Genomic DNA, 23362 nt, shown 5'->3' with positions numbered 1-23362 from the left:
TCCTTCTTTGTGCCAAAAATTTGATGGCTAAGAATATAGGAATTAGAAATTTGAGGGGCCACAGAGTTGTGTTAAACATTTACCTAAAATTTATATTTTTAAGTTTACCTTGAAGATGCTGTTTTAAATGGCAGTGTGATTTGGCCTGTTGTAAGACACTGTTTTCCTGGTGATTCTTAAGTTGTTGCTCAGAACTGACTCAGAAACATTTATCCAGATAAAGGAGGTCCCCATGGCAGAGGGAAGAGAACCGAGATTTCTGCAGAGTGCAGCCCGCCAAGCATGGGGCTCCTTCCAGTGCCCAACCTGCAGCAGGTCAGGTGACTCTGCACACCCTTACCGAGTTAAAAACAGCAAGATACTCATTCTGAACATTTTACATAATGCAATATATATTTTTTATAGAGTCTCCCTATGCAATTCAAGCTGGCCTCAAATTCATAGTGATCCCCTTGCCTCGGCCTCCTGAGTGCTGGGAAAACAGGCGTGCTCCACCATGTAGTTGATGTGTTTTTATTATGATGCATCGCAAAATTTAATTTTTGTACTAACTTCAGAGTTCAGTGTATTATTCACATTTAGGCCACACCTTGGTGTATACCAGTGAACGTCAGGGGCACAGTGATGCCTTGCTCGAAAGCATGAGTGCCTGGCATGGATGCCCTCGGAGGTGGCCTTGGGCACTGCATGTCTTTGGGTGCATCTGGGAAGCAGGGACTCTAGCTGTGCCACTTCCTTTGTGTGGAGTCTGGGTACTGCAAAGGAGAATACCAGCCTTGCCTACCCAGGCTGGCTCCCTCTGGCAGCCAGCTGTGCTCCACACGTGTGCAGCATGCTGTCCAGGGGCTACAGGTAACGCCTGCCTGGGCTGTAGCTTAGGATGCCAGCCGTGCATGCTGCCATGGGGCTCCAGACCAGACTGACTGGCAATGACAGGGCTGGACTCTTGCAGAGGCCAGTGTTCAGGGCCCAGGCCTTTGCAGGGAGGCTGCCCTGTTCTGCCTAGAGGAGGAAGTTGCTCTGGGAAGCTCCCACCACCCATGTCACTCATCTGCTTCCAGCGGTGAGAGCGTGGTCTGTAGGTTTTGCTGCATCTTGCCCTCTGAGCAGCCACTAGGCTACTAGGCACACTAGGCACAGCAGAGCTGCTTAAAGCCTAAGTTTTGTTTTCTCTGTTTAAGAAATTGTTAATTTTTTCAAACTCAAGGCCATATGTGGCATCCATAAGCACAAAAAGCTTGATATTCATAAATATTAGATTTAATGCTGACTGGAAAAACTCCGTGATAAAAAGACTTGCTACTATGAATCTCCAATATTGGTTTCATACCAGTTTGGTGTGTGTGTGTGTGTGTGTGAGTGTGTGTGTGTGTGTGTGTGTGTGTGGTCTCCAGGATCAATCAAATCAGGCTGGGCAGGCACTCTGCCACTGAGCTGGACACCCAGCCCTGCTCTCCAAATGGCATTACTGATAGAAAAGTACTTGATTCCATGATTTTTATGTTTTAATTGTGAACAGAATCAGTAATAACAGTTCTACTGAAGAAAATGGACTCTGAAGGCAAGGTATATTTATACAGTAATGCAAGGTCAATGTGTTTCCCTATTACTAGTTACAATTTTTCCTGCTGGCTTCCTGAATTAAGAATCATCTATAGTGAAGCAGTTTGTCCCTGACGGCTCATGGGGAATGTCCCACCTGGGACCAGAGGACCCGAAGGACACTGTCTTCTGAAAGCTGCCCTGGCAGAGCAAGTGGCCAGACAACAGCAAAAGGAAACATTGTCTTACTCAAAACTATCATGAGTCCTTTGAATTATTCCTTAGCCCAAATTGTGAAATTTTTTAAGCTCTTATTTCATTTTCCTTCAATACAAATACTTTTGATTAAAAAATATGTACTAATTTGAGATTATAGGACTTTTTAGTTACTTTGATGGCTTGTTAGTAATGAAAATTCATGAGAACTTTGACAGTCTGCACCTGCTTCCCTAAGTTGTCTAGGCAGTGGTCTATAAAGATGATGGTCTGTATGTGGCGGTTTACACTGATGAGCCATCACAGAACGATGACTAGATGGCAAGAGCCAGCAAATCTCATCAGATGAGATTTAATGATTGGAAACAAAGTCCTCAGTACTCTGTAAAGGAACAGTTCTTTGGCTGGACTACTGGTCTTAGAGCTGGCTTGCTTTGAGCCCTGTCCCCTTGGGAAGACAAAGCCAGAATGGCCATCTGTGGGAGAGCAGCACCCCATCCAGGCCCCTAGTTGCTGTCCTTGTGCTGCCTGCAGTTCTAGGGTCCCAGGCCCTTTCCAGTCCCGATGAGGGCATGTTGGCCTAGCCTTACTTGGCTGCTTGTGAGCAGTGCTGTGGGCCAGGCAGCCATGGTCTGGGGTGAAAGGGAAGGGAGTAGAGTTCTTCATCTGTGGTGTCACTTTTCCTCATGCCTGGGACTCTGAAACTTCTGTGTGTGAGGGCCTCAGAGGAGACATCTGGATCATGACTGACCCCACCCTGTGGTTGTTTCCTAGGATGCTCGGAAAGCATGCGCGGATGCAACTCTCTCACAGGTAAGATGCAGGGGCCCTGAGCAGCTACCTACCAGGCTCTGCACTGAACCCTGCCCAACCTGTCCCCTGCTGTAGACCGAGGGGCCTTGGGGACATTGCTTTTGAAATTCGTTCTGGTGATGGGCAGGAGTGACAAGCTTTTGCTCCTTAGATGAAAACAGTATCTCTAGCTTTAAAGAGTTACCTCTTGGGGGCTGGGGGTTTAGCTCAGCGGCATAAGCGCTTGCCTTGCAAGCAGGCAGTCGTGAGTTCAATCCCTGGTACCGATGAAAAGAAAAAAAGACAAAAAAAAAAAAGAGTTACCTCTCAGAAGCTGGGGATTTAGCTCAGCACCCTGAGTGCTTGCCTGGCCGAGGTCGAGTTCAATCCCTGGTACCAAAAAAAACCCCCAAAAACAGAATTACCTCTCATCATAAAGTTAATAGTTATAAGGTGATGTTCTTGTTTTAAAGTGTGGTATTTTACACTCAGTGACAGAATCTGCCTTAGAACTTGAGGTTTTAATGTTCAGTTTGGTGGTTCCTCAAAAAGTTAATGATAGAATTACTGTATGACACAGAAACTTCCTGTCAGATTTGTCCAGAAGTATCAAAAACTAGTTTCTGAACAAACAAATGGACAGGACACATTCTGAGACCCACAGACAGGCTCATTGCCTTCCCTACACTGCATTCTACATGTGCAGATGGTTGGCCACACCGGGCAGGGCGGACCCCCACACTGCGGTCCCTGCTGTGCCTGCAGCATTCCAGGATCAACACACAAGCCTTGCCCTTCTGCTGTGAAGTGTGGGGGGAAACCAGGAGAGTGAGCTGAGTGAGCAGGCATTGTGACCAGGGTCCACAGGCCACCTTTCCATTTCATAGCCTTGGATCTCAGGTTATTGAAACTGTGGGGGAAAAAACCGTGGAAAAACAATTGCTGGTTTACTGGGGACTGTGATGTACCACATTGGCTCCAGCACTGTCCACGGTGGCTGAGAAGTGGAGCCTCTGTAGACTATAGTTTGTGTATGCAGTGGAGTATTACTCAGCTGTGAATAGTACACAGCAGTGACCCAGGGACCGGTAAACCTCATGAAGGACTCTGCATTTTATGGTTCTACTTAGAGAAAAGGAATAAGGAAAGTTCCTAGAGACAGGGAGTGGATGTGTGGCTGCTTGGGCCAGGTGAGAGAGGGATGGGAGTAGCTCTCAGTGAACCTGGGGTCTTCAGGGGCAGTGGACATGTTTGGAACTAGACTGTGTTATGGTCCTGCAGCACTGTTCATGTGCCACATGCTGCTGAATTGGCTACTTCAACATGGTCGCCTTCAGTTCTGAGACCCAGCAAGAGGAAGGAGTGGGGCAGGGGCAGGGTCTGTGGAGGCTGGTGCTGCACTGCATGTGTGGGAGGGAGGGAGGGAAGGAGATGCCTGAGACCTGACCAGGATTGCAGGCAGGTGGTCCTGGGAAGACAGGAGAGCTGCAGGGCGAGTTGCTTCTTTACGGTGTTAATCTGCTGGAACTCCTTATTTTTAAGATCACAAACAACATCGACCCAGTGGGAAGAATCCAGATGCGCACCAGGAGGACACTGAGGGGGCACCTGGCCAAGATCTACGCCATGCACTGGGGCACAGACTCCAGGTATGCACCACACAGCAGAACTGTGCTCAGCAGATGTGTAAGGCGCTGAGTCTCCCAGGGTGGGCTGCCAGGCAGCTGGAGCAGTGATCCCAGGCTTATGCTGCCTGCCATGCTGCCTCACCTGGCCAGCTGAATGTCCTTGCTCCCCCCTGGAATGCTGCTCTGGCTGGCCCTTGCTTCGTTCTCAGCTCTGCTGCACACTGCTCATGTGACCTCAGGCACATTGTCTCTGTGCTGTTGGCCTGGTTGCTGGTCCCCAGAAGCCTAGAGCCTTCCCAGGGCACTGAGCATCAGGTAGTAGTATGAGGGCTAGACTTTGTTTCTTTTGTGCCCGGAGGGCTAGGGGTGGCCTGCAGCAGATGGGAGCAACTGTCCCCACCCCCCTGCCTAAGCCGCAAGGAAAGCCCTCTGTCAGGACTCCTGGTGCCCATGTTGTGTTCTGCCCCTTGCTCAGACTTCCTTCCCAAGGCCTGAGGTCTCTGCCCCTGCCATTGGCACTCTTCTCACCTGCCCCCCCACCCCACCCCCGCCCTTGAGCTGGGGCCTTAGCCCACCTCCTGCTTTCAGTAGTCCCTGAACTTCCCTCTTTCAGAGGATGCTAGGTGTGTCCCTTTTGCCTTTCCACTCAAATAATTCAATAAGATGCTCCTTGACTTTTTCCTTAACTATAACATGCTCTTTTACCTTAATAGGAGTCTTGATAGTCCTCTTTTGAGTAGTATTTTTTTCCATGTTCATTTGCCAGAATGGAATTTTCTGCTTGGCTTCTTTGTTCATGGAGTTGTCTGCTTTCGAGTGTAAACAGCTGGAGAACAAAGGCTTCTATCTTTAGTTTGTTCTGTGCAGGCTGGCATGCCGTCGGCGTGCAGATGAGCGCTGGTGTGCTGCGCTGATGCTGTGGTGGCAGAGAGGATAGAGGGGTTGGGACCTGTACTTGCCCATGTTCTCCCCTGGACAGAGGCGCGGGCCTCACATCTCCCCTTGGATGCCAACTTCAGAATTCTGAAATGTATATTTGATCTAAATGTTTTTTCCAATAGGATTTGAATCAGGGCCTCATACTTGTAGACAAGCTGTCTACCACTGAGCCCTGTCCGAGCCCGGAGTGCATTCTAAATACTCCCCCTGCAGGGAGAGCTGGTGGCTGCCTTGGTCCCCTGGCTCAGCTGTTCTTTGATGTAAACATGAACCTCACAAATATGTCCCATTGTCAGTTAAAACAGAAATAATCTGGGTAGGGTGGTGCGATCCCAGAATCCTAGCACTTGGAGGCTGAAATAATAGGATCACAGGTTTGAGGTCACCTTGGGCTGTGGCAAGTTTGAGAGATGCCTAGACTACGTAGGTCCTGTTTCAAAAAGTGAATAATAAACTAAAACAAATAAAAAAGTAGAAGTATTACCCTGTGTGGTGGTGCACATCCATAAACTCAGCTGCTTAGGAAGCTGAGGCAAGGAGGGTCACGAGTCTGAGCAAGTTAGCAAGATTGTCTCAAAAGTTAAAGGAAGTTGAGGATGTGGCTTAATGGTAGAGCACTTGTCTCCTGAGTATCCCAAAAAATTTGTGAATAGATGAATAAATAAGTGAAGTTAGAAAAAAAATGAAAAGGAAAAGCAGATGTTCTTATAACCCACTCGTCTCGGGATTCTTGTCAGTGGGAGATATATGCAGCATGTGACTTCTACGCGTGGAATGTGAATGCAGCACCTGTGCAGCGCGTGGTCAGGGAACTGGGCATGGTGCCCAGCTGCACGATCTCCGCAGACCCCAGGTGCTGCATAAGTAGCTGGATGTCGGGAAGGATGCATGTGGTCAGGCTTATAGCAGAGTGTAGCCTTAGTGCTGGGGTGATGCCATCGGTCAGCAAGGCCAAAGTCCAGGTCGTGGGAACACTGGGAGGTCATGTTGGTGTCCCCTCCTTCCTGCACAGGGGACGAGGTTCTGTTCGTGGAGCTTTTGTTCTGTACTTTTATTTATTTATTTTGAAGTCCTCCTCCCTCAGCTTCCCCGAGTTCTGGGATTACTGGTATGCACTACAGTACTCAGTTGTGTTATTTCTCTTTCAACAGGGCAGATGTGTTTCATAATGTATGATCACAAAGAAAAATCAGCACAGTGCTGAACAGGACCTCCAAAGTCCAGGACTGCTGCTTGGGGTTTTGTCTTTTTGCTGAGTGTTTTCCCTATGGTCTCATCTTCCTATCTACTGCTTTTGGTGCAGCGACTGTTTCAGAGGGCGCGTAACTTGGTGCTGCTGAGCTGTATCCCTGGCCCCCAGACCTGTTCTTGAGTGCATTACTTCACTGTGTACTGATCGGGTGCTTGCCATCTGTTGTGGGGTGAGAGCAGCTTGAGTGTGCATATTGATGGATCTGTTTACACTGAAGGCCTGCTTTTGTGAGGTTTGAGATACGCATTTGGCCACTAGGTTACTAATGACTTTCTCTCCTTTCCAAAGTCTCCCAAAGTCTCTGCCTGGTAGCGAGAGCCCTCTCTGGGTGTGGCACAGGGTGTGAGGCACTTGCTGTGCCGCTCCTGCCTTAGTTGGGGCAGACCAGTCACACTCAGGGAGAGACTTAGGACATGCTGCCTTGACCCAGCCATTGCTGGCCTGGGATTAGAGATGCATCTTCTTTCACCTTTGGGGATCAGCACTGGGCTTAGCTCTGCCTGGCCCCGAGAGTCAGCAATTATTAATCTCTCTGCCAGGGTACTACTGAAGGTGACCCTTAGCCTGCAAATGAGCTCAAGTCACAAAGGGGCTGGATTTGCAGTTCATGCTAGGGCAGCTGAACCTGAGTGCAGAGGAAGGGCATTAAGAGTGGCATTGCGGCCTTGGCCCATAATCCCAGTCCTCTGGGAGGCTCAGGCTGGAAGGTGGCAAGCCTGGTAACTCAGCAAAACCCTGTCTGGAAGTCATGAATTGAAAAGGGCCAGAGGTGTGGCTAAGTGTGCAGGTCCTGGGTTAGGTCTCCAGTCCTGCTGGAAGTTTGTCACTGGAGGGCAGGGACCAACTCAGGGTTGGAGAGAAGCTTTGTAGGCACAAGGCACTAGGTTCAACCTCCACAGCAAAACAAACAAAATTGCATCTGAATAGGCTGGGAGTATTAAAAGTGTCAAAAGTGATCAAAGCTGTGTTTCACTCAAGCTTTTCATGAGCCTCAAGGAACAAAATGTGCTTCCAGCTGAAATGGTAAAACCTGTGCCCTTTGGTTGAGATTTTGAAATGTAGACATACAAGTCACTACTTATCTAGCGTGCTGACCTTGTCTCACCCCTCTTCAGCCCCCCTTCTGTTCTCCGACCTCTGCAGGGTGTCTGTGCCCACTCACTCAGCCTGCTCTCCTGGTGACTTGAGTCCTTTTGCTGATTCTGCAGTGCAGACGGGACAGCCCATTCACACACTGACCCTGACCTCAGCAAAGCTTCGTGGAGCAAGAACAAGTCCTGACAGTTCCAGCAGCACTGCTGTTGGTCATCTGTGTGCCACAGGTGGCCCAGTGCCACCTCTTGTTTCCAGAGACCACCTCTTGTTTCCAGAGACCGATGTTCCAGTTTTTAGCTCTGCCTGAGAAGTTCTACAAGGCTTTTTAGTTGGCTAATACTTCATGAGTTTGGAATGTCCAAAAACTTTTTATTCCTTATTTGCAGGCTTGTCTGTATTGGAGTAGTACAGGAAACTACAGGCTCGGGAGCTGAGTATCCTCATCTGGTTTGCAGTGAGGAGACTGAGCAGCCCTGGCAGGGTAGAGCCTGGGAGCCCTGCCATGCGGGAGCCCTGCCATGCGGGAGCCCAGCACGCTCCAGGTCAATAGTAACCTGTAGCCGTGTATCCTTTCAGGCTTGCACAGCTGCTCTGCATTCAGGTTCTTTTTCTCCTATGAGTAGGTGTGCTTTGCCTCCAAGTTGTTACATGGAAACATTAGAAGTCACCGATGCTGCACTCCTGGCCCTTCATGGTGAGGTTTCTGAGGCCATGGGACTGATGGCTGCTCTTGTCTGTCCTCCAGGCTCCTCGTCAGCGCCTCACAGGATGGGAAACTCATCATCTGGGACAGCTACACCACTAACAAGGTGAGCAGTGCAGACCCTTCCCAGAGCGCCCCAGGGACAGATGTACTTCTGAGGGGCGTCCCCTGGAGTGAGGAAGGGCTGAGTGCCCCACTGCTCTCTCCCTAGAGTGTTCAGGAGAGCTGGTTCCCACTCTGCTCGGCCTGAGAAGTTTTGTGTTTTACTTAGAGGATGCCAATTCTCAAAAAACCAATGAATAAATAAAAATACACATACATACATAAATTAAAAAAAAAAAAAAAAAACTATCCTGGGACCAGGAATGCAACTCAGAGGTAGAGTGTTTGCCTAGCATGCTTAGGACTATCGCCTTGATCCCCAGTGCCACAAGTGAAAAAAAATAAATTTAGCTGAGCTCAAAGCATGTGTGTGCCCCTCAGGAAGCTGAAGCAGGACAATCTCTGGGGTCCTGGAGTTCAAGACACTGGGTAGGGACAGAGGGCTTGCCTAGTCTATGCACGGCCAGAGGTCAGTCTCTAGCACTGCCAAACAAATTTAATAAAGCTTGTCTTGTTTTTGAAAAGTTGTATCATCAGTGCAAACAGATAGAAATCTGGTTCAATCTGGTTACGTATTACTAAACTGTGCTAATGTGTACAGAAAGTTTCAGAAGTTCAGCAAACCCACATATGGCATGTTCTGGTATGTGCAGGACTGTGATGACAAATACTTTGATACTGCGGTGAAAATGCTTTGTTTCTTTGGATGGGTATGGCCATCTTGACAAGCTGTTACAGAGCTTCCTCTCACAGGTCTTTAATTGGGAGGCTCCCCAGTCAGGAGGCGCTCTGTCCAGGGCCTACCTAACATCAGTTGTGACTTTAGTAAATGATAGATTCCATTGGTGTTCTGGTGTGTAGCGTTAGATTTCTACCCATGTGACTGTTCACAAATACATTTCTCTCCAAAAAAATTACAATTTTGGCCTTTATTTTGCTCTGTCATCTCCTGTGAAATGAAAATTGAAAACTAGAAGTAGAATCATGGTGTCAGTAGTTGATGCTCATTTTTTTGAGACAGGGTCTTGCTGAGTTGCCCACACTTGAATCTGACTTCACAAGGTCTCTTGCCTTAGCATCAGGTGTGTGGGGCTGCAGGCGTGGGCTGCTTTGCCCAGCTAGCGGTGAATGACATCAGCCTGACAATGTGCTGCATCTGTCTGTTGCCAGGTCCATGCCATCCCCCTGCGCTCTTCCTGGGTCATGACCTGTGCTTATGCCCCCTCTGGAAACTATGTAGCCTGTGGTGGTCTGGACAACATCTGCTCCATCTACAATCTGAAGACTCGCGAAGGGAATGTGCGTGTGAGCCGTGAGCTGGCGGGACACACAGGTACTCCTTCTCGTTAGGGACCCACACATGCTGCTCACTGCGGTGGAGTACATGCTTTTGCTGCTCACTGTTATTAATTGCATCAGTCATTCCTAAGCATTTCAGCTTAGTAAAAGTTACAGTCGCAGCAGGGCATGGTGGCACATACCTGTAAGCCCAGCATTCTGGGAGGCTGTGTCAGGAAGGAGAGTTGCAAGTGAGTCCCGCCTGAAGACTCAGCGAGACTGTCTCAAGCAAAAAGCGAGGGGTGACACCATAGCCCATCTTGCAAAGCCCTGGATGCAGTCCCCAATACTGGGGGAAAAAAAAAAGAGTGTTTTGCTCATTTCTGTCCTACATGATTTCCTTTGTCTCCTCCCTCAGTTGGCTCCCTCGTTTCTCGTTAAATGCCGCTGTGTCCAGAGATCAGTTTCCATCCATGTGAGCTGCAGTGTGTTGGCACAGCTGTGCTGAGTGCTCTGCGGTTGTATGTGCTAGTGTTAATTAGAGCCATATTTTTGATATATTTTGAAGAAATTAGGCTTAGAAATTTGAATACGTGGGGCTGGGGATTTAGCTCAGCAGCATAAGCGCCTTCCTTGCAAGTGTGTGGTTGTGAGTTCGATGCCCGGTACCAGTAAAAAACAAAAACACACACAAAAAAAAAAAGAAGAAGAAGAAGAAGAAAAAAGAAATTTGAATACGTTCCAAAAAACTTAGGTAGTCTTTCGCACTCACACCTGTGTTTGGCCCTGTGGCACTGCCCTGGCGTCCTGTGGTTATCTGTGTCTTATGTGGGAGCCCCATCCTCAGACAAGTGGAAAGTTGGGGGTGCCACTGGTACATTTCCCTCCAGTGAATTTGTAAGTTAGGCGTAGGAAAAGAATTCACAAAAGCAACTAATAAGAAACTAGATTGGTAACAGTGACATTTGATAATAGAACTATTTTTCAGACTTGTGAGTTTCGCTTTTCTAGATTTCTCCATGCAGTATTTCAGATTGGGTTGACCTTGGGTGTCTAACACTGGGCAGGCAGGGGAGACTGCGGGGATGTGATAGGTGTGTTACTGGAGCGGCTCCCTGTTCTTATTCACCTGAAAAAATCTCTTCCTTTTGTTTGCAGTGCTGAGGCTCTCAAGCGAGGCCTTGTACATGCTAGGCAAGCTAGCTACGCCCAGCCCTGACTTCATCTTTTACTTTATTTTATGTTATGTTATTTTTTTGAGACAGGATTTCAGTATGTCATTCAGACTGGATTTCAATTTGGGGCAGTCCTTCCTCTGCTTCCCAAGTGCTGAGATTTACAGGCATGCACCACCATTGCTGGCTTATCTTGGTTCTCCAACAATATTTTTCCTCAATATGTAGGATTCTGGAGTGGCTTTTGACCCCACTCCTTTAAAGATTTACTTTTGGCTTTAGTAGTTTGTCTGTGATGTGCCTAGGTGAAATTTTCTTTGTTTCATTATGCATGTAAATTTTGTGGGTTTTGCTTTGTTTGGTTTTCCTTTTTGTTTATAACATTTCATGTGCCTTGAGCAGTTGTAATAATTGCTTTTAAAATTCTTGCGATTGACAGGTGTAGTGGCACATGTCTATAATCAAATTGGGAGGCTGAGACAAAAATTCTAAGTTTGAGGACAACTTTGCAAGATCCTGTCTCAAGATTTAAAAGGGGTCGGGGTTGGATGCAGCATAATGATAGAGTCTCCCTGGGTTTTGTCCCCAGTAAGGCCCAAAAGAATTTTTTTCTCCTAACTGTAGCACTTACTACTGGTGGCCTCTGGGAATTTTTCTTCTTAAAGTAGGTGATAATTTTGCTGTTTTACAGTTGAGCCATTTTGAATTGAAGCTCAGACATAAATGTCATAGACACACTCCAGCTTCTGTCATGTTCCTGTGAGATACCCACGTTTAAGTTTGTTTTATCAGGCAGGGAAACTGTCTTTTATCAGCAGCTGTGAGTATTTCCTCCTGTCCTCTTGGTGTTGGCTGGGGCCTGTGTCCTGCATGTGACATCAGAGCCAGGTGTCTAGGCAGCTGTGTATGTGATGCCGGCCCTCTGGTGTCTGCTCCTCTCAGCAGCCTTCCCTACAGGCATTGGAGCCCAGGTGATGTCAGAATGGGCTTTTGGTGGAGTACAGGTGCACATGGACAGGACAGGCCCCTCATTTTGGATTCTGCAGCCTGGGCTGTGGATCCAGGGCCAGCCTCAGAACCAGCATGGCCCACAGTTCCAAAGCAAGGGTGCCCTGTGGAGGATTAACCAGCGAGCTCAGCAATTGGGGCGGAGTGCTTACTAGGATTGTTATTAAAATGTTACAGACAATAAACTTCCAAGTTCTTTTTTTGGTGAAAATAATTGTGAAGGCATTAGATTATGTTGAAAAGCTGTTAATTGTCTAAAACTTCATTTTTGACAAGACGTAGTCACATAGACATCTGTTGTCAATGACAAGCTTCAGGGAGCTTGTGAAGAACAGGTGACTCTGTCCTTGAAGGCTGCTGCTCTCTAAGACTTCTGTAGGCTAATGACAGCTTTGTTTGGTGCTGGGACCCAATGAGGCAGTTAAAACTTGGTTTTCTGGCTCAAGTTTCTTTCTCCAGTAAGAAACCAGACATTTTTCATATTCATGGGTGCAGAATGGATTTCTTTTTGACAGGGACCAGCAAACTTGGATAAAGAAAAGAGGCTGTCTCCTAAGCAAATAATCCAGAAGTCACGCCAGGGCCCTTAGTTATTTTTGTTGCCTTTGTCTCGGCAGCCCCACCTCTACTGCCTGGAGGCAGGCCCTGCGCTTTCCCTCAGCTGCCCCCAGGCCTCCATCCTGCCTGCCCAGCGCCTGGAGAACCTGTCTCCTTTTCAGAGCTGGCCACCTGGTCTGGCACAGCTTGCCGTTGCCTAGAATTGTCCCACACCCACCTGCCAGCCACTTAATCCTGGTGGACTGTGGGCTGCCTGGCAGCATGATGGCACCAGGCAGCTGAGGCTGCAGCCTCTGACAGCCGCCTGGCCACAGCATCGTGGCTGAAGCCTGCATTCCTGGAAAAGCTGCTCACACTCTTCTCTGGCTCTGTGTTTGTAGAATCTTTTGTAATTTGCTCCTCCTTTCAGCATGGAGGCTCCTTCCTCTTTGGTATTTTCCCACTTCAGATCTTGGGCTCGCTCCCTTGTCCATACACTTTCTCTTTTCATTTTGAACGACTGAAGTAAGTGTCTGCCCTTCTTGTGAGGTCAAGGGCTTTTGCTCCAGTTCTAGGAGAAAGGCTCTTCCCCCGTCCTGGGACAGAACCTGCAGCAGATGCTAATGTTATTCCCACGGACCCCTTGGCCATTCATTCTGGTTCCAGACATTCTGGGCCCTTTCTCAAGTGGAGTCTCATCCTTGACCTGTGCTCACTGATGCAGGCTGTCAATATGTATCATTGTGGAAGTTCTGGAGACTTTCGGTGGGGGTGTCTTTGAGACAGTTCTCTTTATGTAGTCCAGGCTGGCCTCAAACTCATGGTGATCTTCCTGCCTCAGCTTCTTAGTGCTGAAACGAGGCGTGCACTGCCACTCCCAGCTTGGAGAAGAAATTGGAATTCTCATGTGCTTTTACCTAAAATTCCTTCCAGAACTCCATTGTTAGCTTTTTGTTAGCATGTTTATTTAACTTCTTGCTGTGCTGTGTAGTACAGGCTGGCCTTGAACTTACTGTGTGGTCCATGCTGGCCTCTAACTCATGGTATGCCTACCTCAGCCTCCTGATTGAAGGTCCTAGGCACACGCTGCCACACTCTGCAGTGCTGTCCTGGAGCTGTAGATAGCTGTGCCGTCAGTACCCTCGTCTGTCTATGTTGTTGGACATTTGGGCCTTTTCTGGTTTGTTGCTCTTTGTCGTGGAGGTTGCGGCCCTGAGCCCACCCACAAGCACTGCATGGGGAGCAGCTATCTCAGTTGGTGGCGCCCAACCACACCAGTGGCTTTAAGGGTCAGTACCACCTGCCCACCCTCCCACAGCACCCCCCCCCCCCCCGGGAGCTGCCCTATCTGGAGCTTGTCCCTGTGCCCATAGCTTCCAGGGTCTCAGAATGGCCCTGGCTGCAGTACTTGGGGTGAGGCCAGGGTAGGGCCAGGCCACAGTCCAGCCTCCCGTGGGTACACATACACACACAGGAACTTGTTTGTGCTTCAAGACTCCTCCTAGCAGTTCTGGGAAGTGAGGCCTCGTAAGGAGGGAGACCAAGAGTGGAGGCCATAGGAGCTGCCCTGCTGGGGAAGGGCCAGAGTGTGTGGACTGTGCAGGATCTGCCTCGTTGTCCACCTCTGCATAGGGGAACCCAGAAAATACTGGAGACCGAGCTGTCCAGTGCTGAGCTTACCCTGTGCTGGCTCAGTTGCAAGTTATACCCATGTTTGCATGGAGCATTCACTCTGGCTGTGCATGCAGTCACCATCAAGGCCCCTTTAGCCCTGTGCAAACAGTCTTACCACTGTCGGTGTCACTCAGTTGGGGCCACCTGCTCTGGTGCTGGGGTTCCTCCTGGCCTGGGTGGTTGATTCTTCCCTGGTCCACTGGGGGCTGCAGTGCCTGTGCCTGGAGGTAGAATGTGATGGCCAAGAGCCACGTGGTTGCCACAGCTCACTTTCCTGCCTTCTCTGCACATGCATCGCCACATAGGATCAGAGATGGTAGTGTGGGTGGAGTTGTGTGTAGACCCTTGGGTGGGCACTGGAAGAAGTTGTGCCAGGAAGCCAACAGGTAGCTTTGGTGGAGATGTGGGCAGCAGAGACCAGGTGAAGGTGCAGGGTGAGCAGGGACTTCTCAGTACTGGAGATTAGAACTCCAGCTCCAGCTCAGTTTGTTTATGTATCATTTATTTGTCTATTTATTTGCTTATTTTTGAAGCAAATAAATTATCTTGCTAAATTGCCAGGGCTGGCTGTGAACTGGCGGTCCTCTGTCTCTGCCTCTCAAGAAGGTTGCCTCGGTGTGCACCCCTGGGCTGGGCTCTGTTAAGGAGCGAGGTGTCCAGTGACCTGTGCTTGCTTTTGTTTTTGCCCACTCACATAGGGTCCTGTAGCCTAATGGGCTTGGAGGGTAACTGTTGCATTGAACACTCCAGCTAACAAAAATCTTGACACAATTGCCGGGGTTGCTCTCACCCTCTGAGGGCAGGCTGAGACCAGCCAAGTGTCAGCCCTGGGCAGTACCACGTTTGATGACTGTGAACTCTGTTCTCGGTACATGCCAGAGCTGGGATGAGTGTGCTGGCTCCATGGTCACTTAAGCTTGAATTCAAGGGCAGAATATTAGAAAACAGTTTTAATAATGCAGAGACACAAAATTTGATGTTTTGTTTTGCCTTTCCTGTCCCTAAGCTGTTAAGAATGGAGCATCTCTCTGCCAGCCCACCTTGCCTGGTCTCCTTCCCAGAGGGTGGGCAGGAGCACTCCAGGGTCCCTGGCATCATTGCCATGTAACTGTTCCACCATCTTTTCCTGTGCCCTCTGTTTCTGAAGCTGCAAGCCCTCTCTGCCCTGAGTCCCTGACTTGGGGCCTCCTCCTGCCTCTGGCTGGGTCATCTGCTTAGAACACCCTTAGGAACACTGAGCGCCCATTTTCCATTCCTGCTGCCATCCACCTCTCCTCAGCTTGCTGTATTGCCCTTCAGGTTCCTGTCCTCCTTTTCTCACTGGAGCATGAGCTGCAGCACAGCAAGACTGTGTTCTCGCCCTGGGTCTTCTCTTGTTAGCAAGCAAATGAAGGCCCAAGGAGAGGAAATCTCTGCATTTAGCTGAAAGTTCAAAGGGTTTTATGGGCACCATGCTTCTGGCACACTGGGTGTGTTCAGGCTTTGGTGTGCAAAGCAGAGCAGAGGGTTGCAGTCAGAGCCTGTCCTGAGCTAGCCCTGGACTCTACTCCATGCTCATCCAACTCCCTCCTGTGCTGCGCATAGTCACAGGTGGGGGCTGGGCTGGCCTCAGGAGGGTTGGCTCACTGTCATCTGCTCTCTACCAGGCTATCTGTCCTGCTGCCGGTTCCTGGACGACAATCAGATCGTCACCAGCTCTGGAGACACCACATGGTGAGTGTGGCCCTGCTCAGAGACCTGCCTTCTTCACACGGGGCACACGGTGACGGGGGTGCACAGTGGAGGAAGCATGGTTCTGGGCATCAGGTAGACTTTTTTTTTAAAACAGAGTCTCACTGTGCACTATAGGATGGCCCTAGAATTCACTGTGTAGCACAGGGTGTCCTCAAACTCATGGCAGTCCCCTGCCTTGGCCTCCTGAAACAGGTAGGGTTACAGGCATGCGCCACCATGCCTGGCAGATAGACCATTTTTTATTTCAAATGGTCTTGAGATTTAAAATATCAATTACTAGGCTGGTCATGAGTTCAATCATCGGTATCAAAAGAAATCAAATAGCAAGTACTTGTGTGTAAACTCCTTGTACTGTTTACAGATTTACCAAGTTTAGTTTTGAACTGGGATGAGAATTACTGATATTTATATTATAATCATGCATGAAGTACTTCCTTTTCTTTGTTTGCCCTTGGTGTATTTCACATGGTTAAGTGATGGGGACCAGCTGGTTACCCTCTGTGGTGCCATCCTGCTGTGACCATGAGCACAGTGTAAACAGCAGGGATCACTGTGAAGTTAGCCTTCCAGACTGGATCTTGGCATTTTCCTCTTGCTGGTAGTAGAAGCCCCTTACATTGTAGAGTGTAAGTGGGATGAGTGCAATATTTCTTTCTTTTTTTTTTTTTTCCTAAATGTTCTCAAGTGCACAGAACTGAAGTGACCTGGCAGTGATTTGGAGTGTGTCTTCTGGTCTTCACAGGCCTGGCTGGTTGGCCAGGGGCTCTGGCCGCAGAGCCGTGGGACACAAATGACAAGGCACACATCCATTGTGCTGTGGGACTCAGACTTGGCTGTCAGGTCTCTGTGTGCAGGTCCTGCCTGTGCTCCTGCTGCACTCTGACTGCCCCTCAGGCCTCCAGGAGACCTCTGTGTGCAGTGCTTTCTGTTTGGATGTGCTTTGCCAGGCCAGACAGCTCCCCTGTGGGCTGATACAGGTGGGCATTTTCTGGGGTGCTGCTCTCATGAGGTGCAACAGAGAAGCAGCGCTGTTTGTCGCCTTTGGAGCCAGCTTCCTGCCCTGTGCAGGTACTTTGGTATCTCACCTTTCAGCACCTCAGACAGGAACACAGGGGTGCCATGTGCAGCTGTTCAGACTTCCTCTTTGCTCCCGTGCGTGGCTCTGAGAAGGGCACCAGGGCCTAGAGACGATTACCTCACAGGGGCCATGCTGGTGTAGCAGGGGCCTCTCCTCCTTTGCAGCCTTCACCAGGGCTTCCTGCTGCCTGCCCTGGGGAGCTCTCCAGCTCCGTAAGCCTGGGTGTGGCACTGGCCTCAAATTTCTCTGCATAGTGGGGATGGAGGCCCCATTTGCTGGTGTGGGCCTGCAGAGGGCATTGCTGCTCTGAGGCCCAGCCTACACTCTGTCAGCTGTATTCATTCTCTTTGCTTTGGTTCTTCTCTAAACAGAACTGTATCAACAGTGTAGTCTCACCTTGTGTATAAACATACAGTTTTTCTGCAGCCCTGGGTGACTTGAAGGCTGGTGTTTGGGCCGTGAGGCTGACGCCTGCTTGTTCATTTGCCCTGCTCCAGTGCACTATGGGACATCGAGACTGGCCAGCAGACCACCACGTTCACTGGACACACTGGGGACGTCATGAGCCTGTCTCTGGCTCCCGACACCAGACTATTTGTCTCCGGTGCTTGTGACGCCTCAGCCAAGCTCTGGGACGTTCGAGAAGGCATGTGCCGGCAGACCTTCACTGGCCATGAGTCCGACATCAATGCCATCTGCGTGAGTTTAAACCATTCCCTGAGTTCTTCTGCCCTCACAACTACAGCCAGGGACACTGGCGGGTCCACAGCCTGTCCCATGGGAGACTTGCAGGGCCTCTTCTGACCTGGAGGCCAGGTGGCTCTATGCCGGCCCCATCTCGGGTGCTGAGGAGGCTGCTGGGTGCTGGGCCTGTTCCCACCTTGAAATGGCCAGTGATTGGTGTCCTGCACACACAGCACGTCCTTTTTTTGTCAGGAATGCCAAGCAGCCAGGGAACCTGCCCTCCTCTCTAGCCCCTTCTCCACAGGGCAGTGTTTAAGCTGTTGGGCTGCGTCAGGTGGCCAGCAGAGGTTCTTGCTCCTTCCTCCTGGAATCAACCCAAGAGCCAGCAGCCAGGGAGGAGCACTGGCTTCCGTCCCCTCGTGGGTCCACTGGACTCAACCTGCCCAAGGGGTATAGTGTAAACCTGGCACTCCTGCCCATGACAGAGCCCAGTTCTGCCTCTCTAAACTGGCTTTGTCCCCAGCAGCCACATTTCCATTATTTCTGACCTGGCATTTGCACCTTGTCTAGATTCACAGCAGTCTTGTTCACTCTGCCCTCAGTTCTTTCCAAATGGCAATGCATTTGCCACCGGCTCGGATGATGCTACCTGCAGGCTCTTTGACCTCCGTGCAGACCAGGAGCTCATGACCTACTCCCACGACAACATCATATGTGGAATCACCTCTGTCTCCTTCTCCAAGAGTGGGCGCCTCCTCCTCGCAGGATATGATGACTTCAACTGCAATGTGTGGGATGCTCTCAAAGCTGACAGGGCAGGTAGGTGGCCGCCGGGTGGACAGGATGCTGAATTTCAGAAGTTTGTGTCAGCCCGGCTGACAGCAGGGAGGACGAGCTTCGATGCAGGCTCTAGCCCTCCACGGTGCCTGACGCCAGATGGCAAGAGGAGTCCGTCCTTGTGAGGCTGGCAGGAGAGCTGCGGGCTCCATTTGGGAGGCCCTGAGCCTGTACTCCTTGGGGTCGCCAGGGCTGCAGCTCTGCTATCCAGAGAGCCATGGTGGAGCAGCAGCCTCTTGGGCAGTGAGGGTCTGAATTCTGCTGAGCAGAGGTAGTTTCATTGCTGTTGGGTATTGATGTGCTAGACAGAGGATGAGATCTTTGTTTGAAGGATGTTGATACTTTAGAAGCCTTCAGCAAATCTCACTGTTTGCCAGGTAAAAGAGGAGACTGTGACTTGGGATCCTGGGGGCCTTACAGTGCCCAGTCCTCTGCAGGGGCTGAGTCACTGAGGGCAGTGGCAGCCACCCCAGCCCTGCAGAGAGCCCTCCCACCTCTGTGCTCACTGTAGGTTTCAGGTGTCAGTACCTTCAGCTCCTTCCCAAGGGAGTAGCATGTCCTGCCTGCTGTGCTGTCCAAGATACGACTGTCAGGGTGTGGGCAGCAGGCCTGTGTGGCACTGGGGTTACTGTGTGACAGCCCCCGTGGTCTCAGCAGCCAGTACAGCCCTGTGTACTGAGTTTTATTAGGCCCTGGACATCACCAACAAATGAGAAACGGTGCTCACCCTCGTCCTCTCATCTGCTCAGCTGCCTGGAGCAGGTAGCCTTTTGACCATGGATGTTACGTTTGTTTAAGCTTTATAAAACAATGTAGATATCAATAAGCAGCTTGGTGGATATGCATGTGTGCACGTGTGTTTCCTGTCATCAATTTGAGTGTGTCTGTACTTCCTGCAGGAGCACTCACATTGTCTTTAGAGAGCATTTCCCCTCTAACCAGACTGACCACGTGCATCAGTGTAGTTTCCACTTGCACAGAGCTCTCCCTTCATTGTGGCCTTGCCTTGCTACTGATCTGAGGGAACGTGGATCCTGTTCATCAGAGATCAGCCAGCCAGCCTTCACCGTGACATCACAGCCAGGAGGTGCCTCCAGGCTTCCAAGTGACGGCTGTCTTTGCTTCTAGGTGTCTTGGCTGGACACGACAACCGTGTTAGCTGCCTGGGGGTGACTGACGATGGCATGGCTGTGGCAACAGGGTCCTGGGACAGCTTCCTCAAGATCTGGAACTAACGACAGTAGGTAATGGAGCCACCCAGTACCCTCCCCACAGAGCTGAGTGCACTTCAGGTGCATGGTCTCTAGGTTAATGTAGATGTGGCACTGATTTGGAGTGTGGTCAGTACCAGTGGTGACCTTGCAGCTGTGCACACCGAGGGGTGGCAAGAGGGAGGTGATGCTGGCTGGGCTGAGCACAGGTTCCCGGTGTGTCTGTGTGCCCTGACCCACCCTCTGTTCACAGCAGCAGGTGGACGCCACCGTGACTGGAAGACCATTCCAACCTTGAAGCGCTACAGTGATAGCATATCTTATCCACCCGTACTAACGTGGACACCACACTCCCCTCAGAACTTCAAAGGGCAAGATCTTTTCTCCTTCACTTATTGCTGAAACCAAGAGCACAATTCCCATTAAGAGAAGGATCTCTGTGCTGTAAACTAAAACAAATTGTGCATTCCTTTCGGGGCCATTGTCTTTGTTTTCTTTTTTGTCTTGGATGAATTTTAAAAGGAAAAAATACTACAATAAAAATGTTAACCAGAAGGTAAACCTGAGTGTAATTGTGAGACAGACACGCCTCTCCATGGGCTCACTGAAGCACAGACCAGTGACCCTGTTTTGTGGCATTCATGCAGAACAATTGAGGACTTTACCTTGTAATCATTTCTAAATTTCAGGTTTTGTTTGTAGCAGGATTTGGAAGCGGTCATATTTTCTTTTTAAAATATATTCCTTTTTGTCCAGCAGTGGAACAGACCCTTTGCTGGGGCGGGTCTCTGACGACAGGGCTGCAGTCTAGTCCCTGGCATGTTGCTCTTGTCTGCTATCACACATGACTGTTGCACACGGACGCGGCATAGTAGAAGAGAAAGGCCAAAAAGCAGAGTAGCCAAGCTCGTGCTGCCAGTCATGACTGTGGTCAGAGTCCTTCCCCGTGCCGTGCAGGGACCTCAGGCTGGGCCCCTTTCCGCCCGCCCACCCGCCCCGTGCAGTTCTGTTCCTCTCACCTTGGGTTCCTGTGAAGTTGAGGGAGTCTAATCGCCCAACACTACCCACCCTGCTCTCGCTCTCAGGAGCCTGCTCGAGAGATGCCCGTCCTGTGCTTGGATAGTCAGTCGGTTATTTGTGTATGAAACAATGTACAAATCAATGTTTCGAAAATAATGATCTCAGACTTTCTAAGTTAAATTTTAAAAATTCGATTGTTTGCCATATTGGGTGGGTTTACTCTTAGAATCGCATGCTGTAGAAATGCTCAAAAGTGCATATAGGACTCAGTCCTTAGATGTTCTTTTCCTTTTAAGAAATAATCTCTTAAAGTTGTAACCGTGGCGGCTCTGTCTACTCCTGTTGCTACTCTGCACACATCGGAAGCAGCAAGCGCTCTACACGCAGGGGATGAGTCACTGTTTTCTTTACTTCTTTAAAAAAACAAACAAAAAAAGTCCTGTTGCAAATGATTGCTGTTGGATTCTGAGGGAGACTCGGAGAGGGGAGGGAAGGAACGCCCAGCCTGTGCCCATCCTGGCGGCCGGCGACAACCTTCCGCGCCCAGGCAGACCTGTGACCCCGCTGCCTGTCCGCCCGCCTGCCCATGCGGGGTCTCCCAGGTTCAGCGGCAGCGTCCTGACAGCAGCGTCCTGCGGGCCCTCCCACCCTGCCCCCAGACCCCTGTAGCCGTAGCTGCTTTGCCCTCCTGTTTCCTGCAACACCTGTACGAACTGTGCTGTGACTGTGCGGTAGGCCTGGACCTGGCAACAAGAATACCACCGAGTCCTTTCTCTCCCCATCAGATGACTCTGTAGAGCTCTCTGCACCTTCACCCTTTTCACCTTTTGTATTTAATTTTAAAGTCAGTGTACTGCAAGGAGGCTGGATGCAAGATAGACCCTATATTAAACTGTACTGTTATTTAAAATGTAATAAAGCAGTTTGACATGAGGGACTCTTATGTGGTGGTTGCCTGAGGTTTGTTTCAGTGTGTAGAGGTTGCCACTTTGCCCTGCTGCCCCCATGACACCTGGCCAATGTGGGCCCAGCATCAGGGAGAGCCTGGCCTCCCTCGTGGCCTCCACCACTGCTGCCCTCCCAAGGGTCTGATGGTCTGGGGACGAGGCCCTCCTGACATGCCTGCCCCCTGGCTCTGAACTGAGCTGAGTCTGGTAAGAGGAGCGGAGCCCTGCCAGGGAAGTGCAGAGCCTAGAGCCCGGGCTGCAGGCTGCTCTCCATGCTCTGGACTGCTTGACCCAGTTTTTAAAAACCACTGATCTCTAAAGATTTCCAAAGGATACGGTGTAATCTTCATGACCAGAGGCCGGTACTTTTTTATAAAGAGATCCTTGAAATAGGACTCCTTCTCCTTCCCAGCAAGCACCAGCACCTGGAGGATGGCCCTGAGGAGGGCCAGCGGGGGTCCCCAGGGGCTGAAGGAGGAGCAGCTCCTCCCTCCCCCACTTTCTCTTCCTCGGAGGGGCCCCTTCCACTGTCCTCACTGGGGAGGGAGGAGTGTCCAGGTGACCACATCGCCTGCTGCTCTGCGTGGCCAGCAGACCCAGAAGCCGATGGCCTCTCAAGGCCAGTGCCAGTCTCTAACAAATCTGCCCCTGAAGGCTGGTGCCTGCTCTGGCCAGGCAGACGGCACTGGCCAGCAGGGTGTGGAAAAGAAGGTAGTTCCACTCTGATGATGTTTTCTGCCAACAGGCACAGAGTACAAGTCTGCACGAAGGGAGTTAACCTCTAATAGGGCTGAGCAGCACCCTTTGCCACCCGCCATCCTGGGGAGTGACCCGCGGGGCACAGCCCTTCATAGGCAGGCCTGTCACAGGTGCACACAGCAGCTGAGGGGCCTGTGTCACTCTGCCCCCAGGTGGCCCATGGCCTCTTTCATCCATACCACTTCACTCCCCAGCACGAAGCCTCTTCTTCACCAGGACCCCACACAACAGCCTTCTTGCAGCCTGTGCTGGGGACCAGGACCACTGACACCACACACAGTCATCCAATGTTCCTTACTTCCGCTCACCCTCTACTGTCAAGCCCTGCCGTAACCCCACTCTGAACTCAGCCCAAACTCTTTAACTTCCGCCCAGCCCTGCCTTTCCCCTAGGATGACAGTGGGCAAGTGGTTCTCTCTTTCTGTCCTCAGGTGTTCCCCCATCCGTCAGCCCAGTGAGAAATACCAAGTTCCTGCTCTACGGATCTGAGAACGCAGGGCTGGGCACCAGAGAGCACAGTCGTTACCACCAACCTCAGGACTGCACCTATTGTTCCCTCTACCCGTGGGCACCTGAGCATCCCCGAACAGAACTGATCTCCCCTCCACAGCCTCACCTGCATCTGCCTGACCCACTCAAAGGTGGGCACTGTCTGGCCTGTGTCCTCCCCACTCCTGTGCCTGGCATTCAGGAAGGGGCACCTCTGAATGCCAGCAGGATACAAGTGGGCACATCTCATGCTGGGTAGGTCTGCCTTGTGCTCCCACACCAGGTGCGCCCTCCAGAGGCCCGAGGCTAAGGGATGCACACCTCCTCCACGGGGAGCCTTCATCTTCCCCAGCCACTTGCCCTTGTGGATGCTGTGCTGCCCGCACTCACCCTGTTCAAGTGGCTAGGCAGCTGAAGCCACCAGATCTGAAGCCCATCCTCAAACAGGTGCAGCCTGCATCACAGCACCCCTCTGCCCCTGCCCCCAGCCAGAGGTGTCTGCCACACAGACCAGCTCTGCAAGAAATCCAAATACCAAAATGTTAAATTACCCTCTCCCTGAGGTCCAAGCTGTGGGGCTGAGGAAAATGAAGGCTGGCCCTGTCTCTTCTGGCCACGCCTTCCTTCCTTGGAACCAGCCTCTGGTCTCCAGCCCAACCTTC

At 50.7% G+C, this 23362-nt stretch overlaps 1 protein-coding gene across 6 annotated transcripts in view; it reads left to right on the top strand.

Moving 5' to 3' along the window:
* The window catches only part of Gnb1 (G protein subunit beta 1), a 61921-nt gene extending 40473 nt beyond the window's left edge, over window positions 1–21448 (top strand). For 3 of the 6 annotated variants that reach the window (XM_063235112.1, XM_063235111.1, NM_001173058.1), the window contains 9 exons: window positions 2533–2571; window positions 4093–4199; window positions 8210–8273; window positions 9440–9602; window positions 15588–15654; window positions 17251–17452; window positions 18040–18256; window positions 19403–19518; window positions 19742–21448. In XM_063235112.1, the coding sequence (XP_063091182.1) occupies window positions 2533–2571; window positions 4093–4199; window positions 8210–8273; window positions 9440–9602; window positions 15588–15654; window positions 17251–17452; window positions 18040–18256; window positions 19403–19509 (966 nt within the window). In that variant the 3' untranslated portion in view covers window positions 19510–19518; window positions 19742–21448. Of the gene's footprint in view, window positions 1–2532; window positions 2572–4092; window positions 4200–8209; window positions 8274–9439; window positions 9603–15587; window positions 15655–17250; window positions 17453–18039; window positions 18257–19402; window positions 19519–19738 lie in introns of all 6 variants that reach the window. The other 3 variants (XM_063235114.1, XM_063235115.1, XM_063235113.1) reach the window with 3 other exon arrangements.
* The last annotated feature ends 1914 nt before the right edge of the window (window positions 21449–23362 follow it).

Source organism: Cavia porcellus, unplaced genomic scaffold (assembly GCF_034190915.1).
Source record: "Cavia porcellus strain 051 isolate PalLab524CR breed Dunkin Hartley unplaced genomic scaffold, mCavPor4.1 scaffold_25, whole genome shotgun sequence".
In the NCBI taxonomy this organism is placed as follows: Eukaryota; Metazoa; Chordata; class Mammalia; order Rodentia; family Caviidae; genus Cavia; species Cavia porcellus.
The sequence above is the reverse complement of the archived record's forward strand: the minus strand, read 5'-3'. Positions and strand labels throughout refer to the sequence as shown.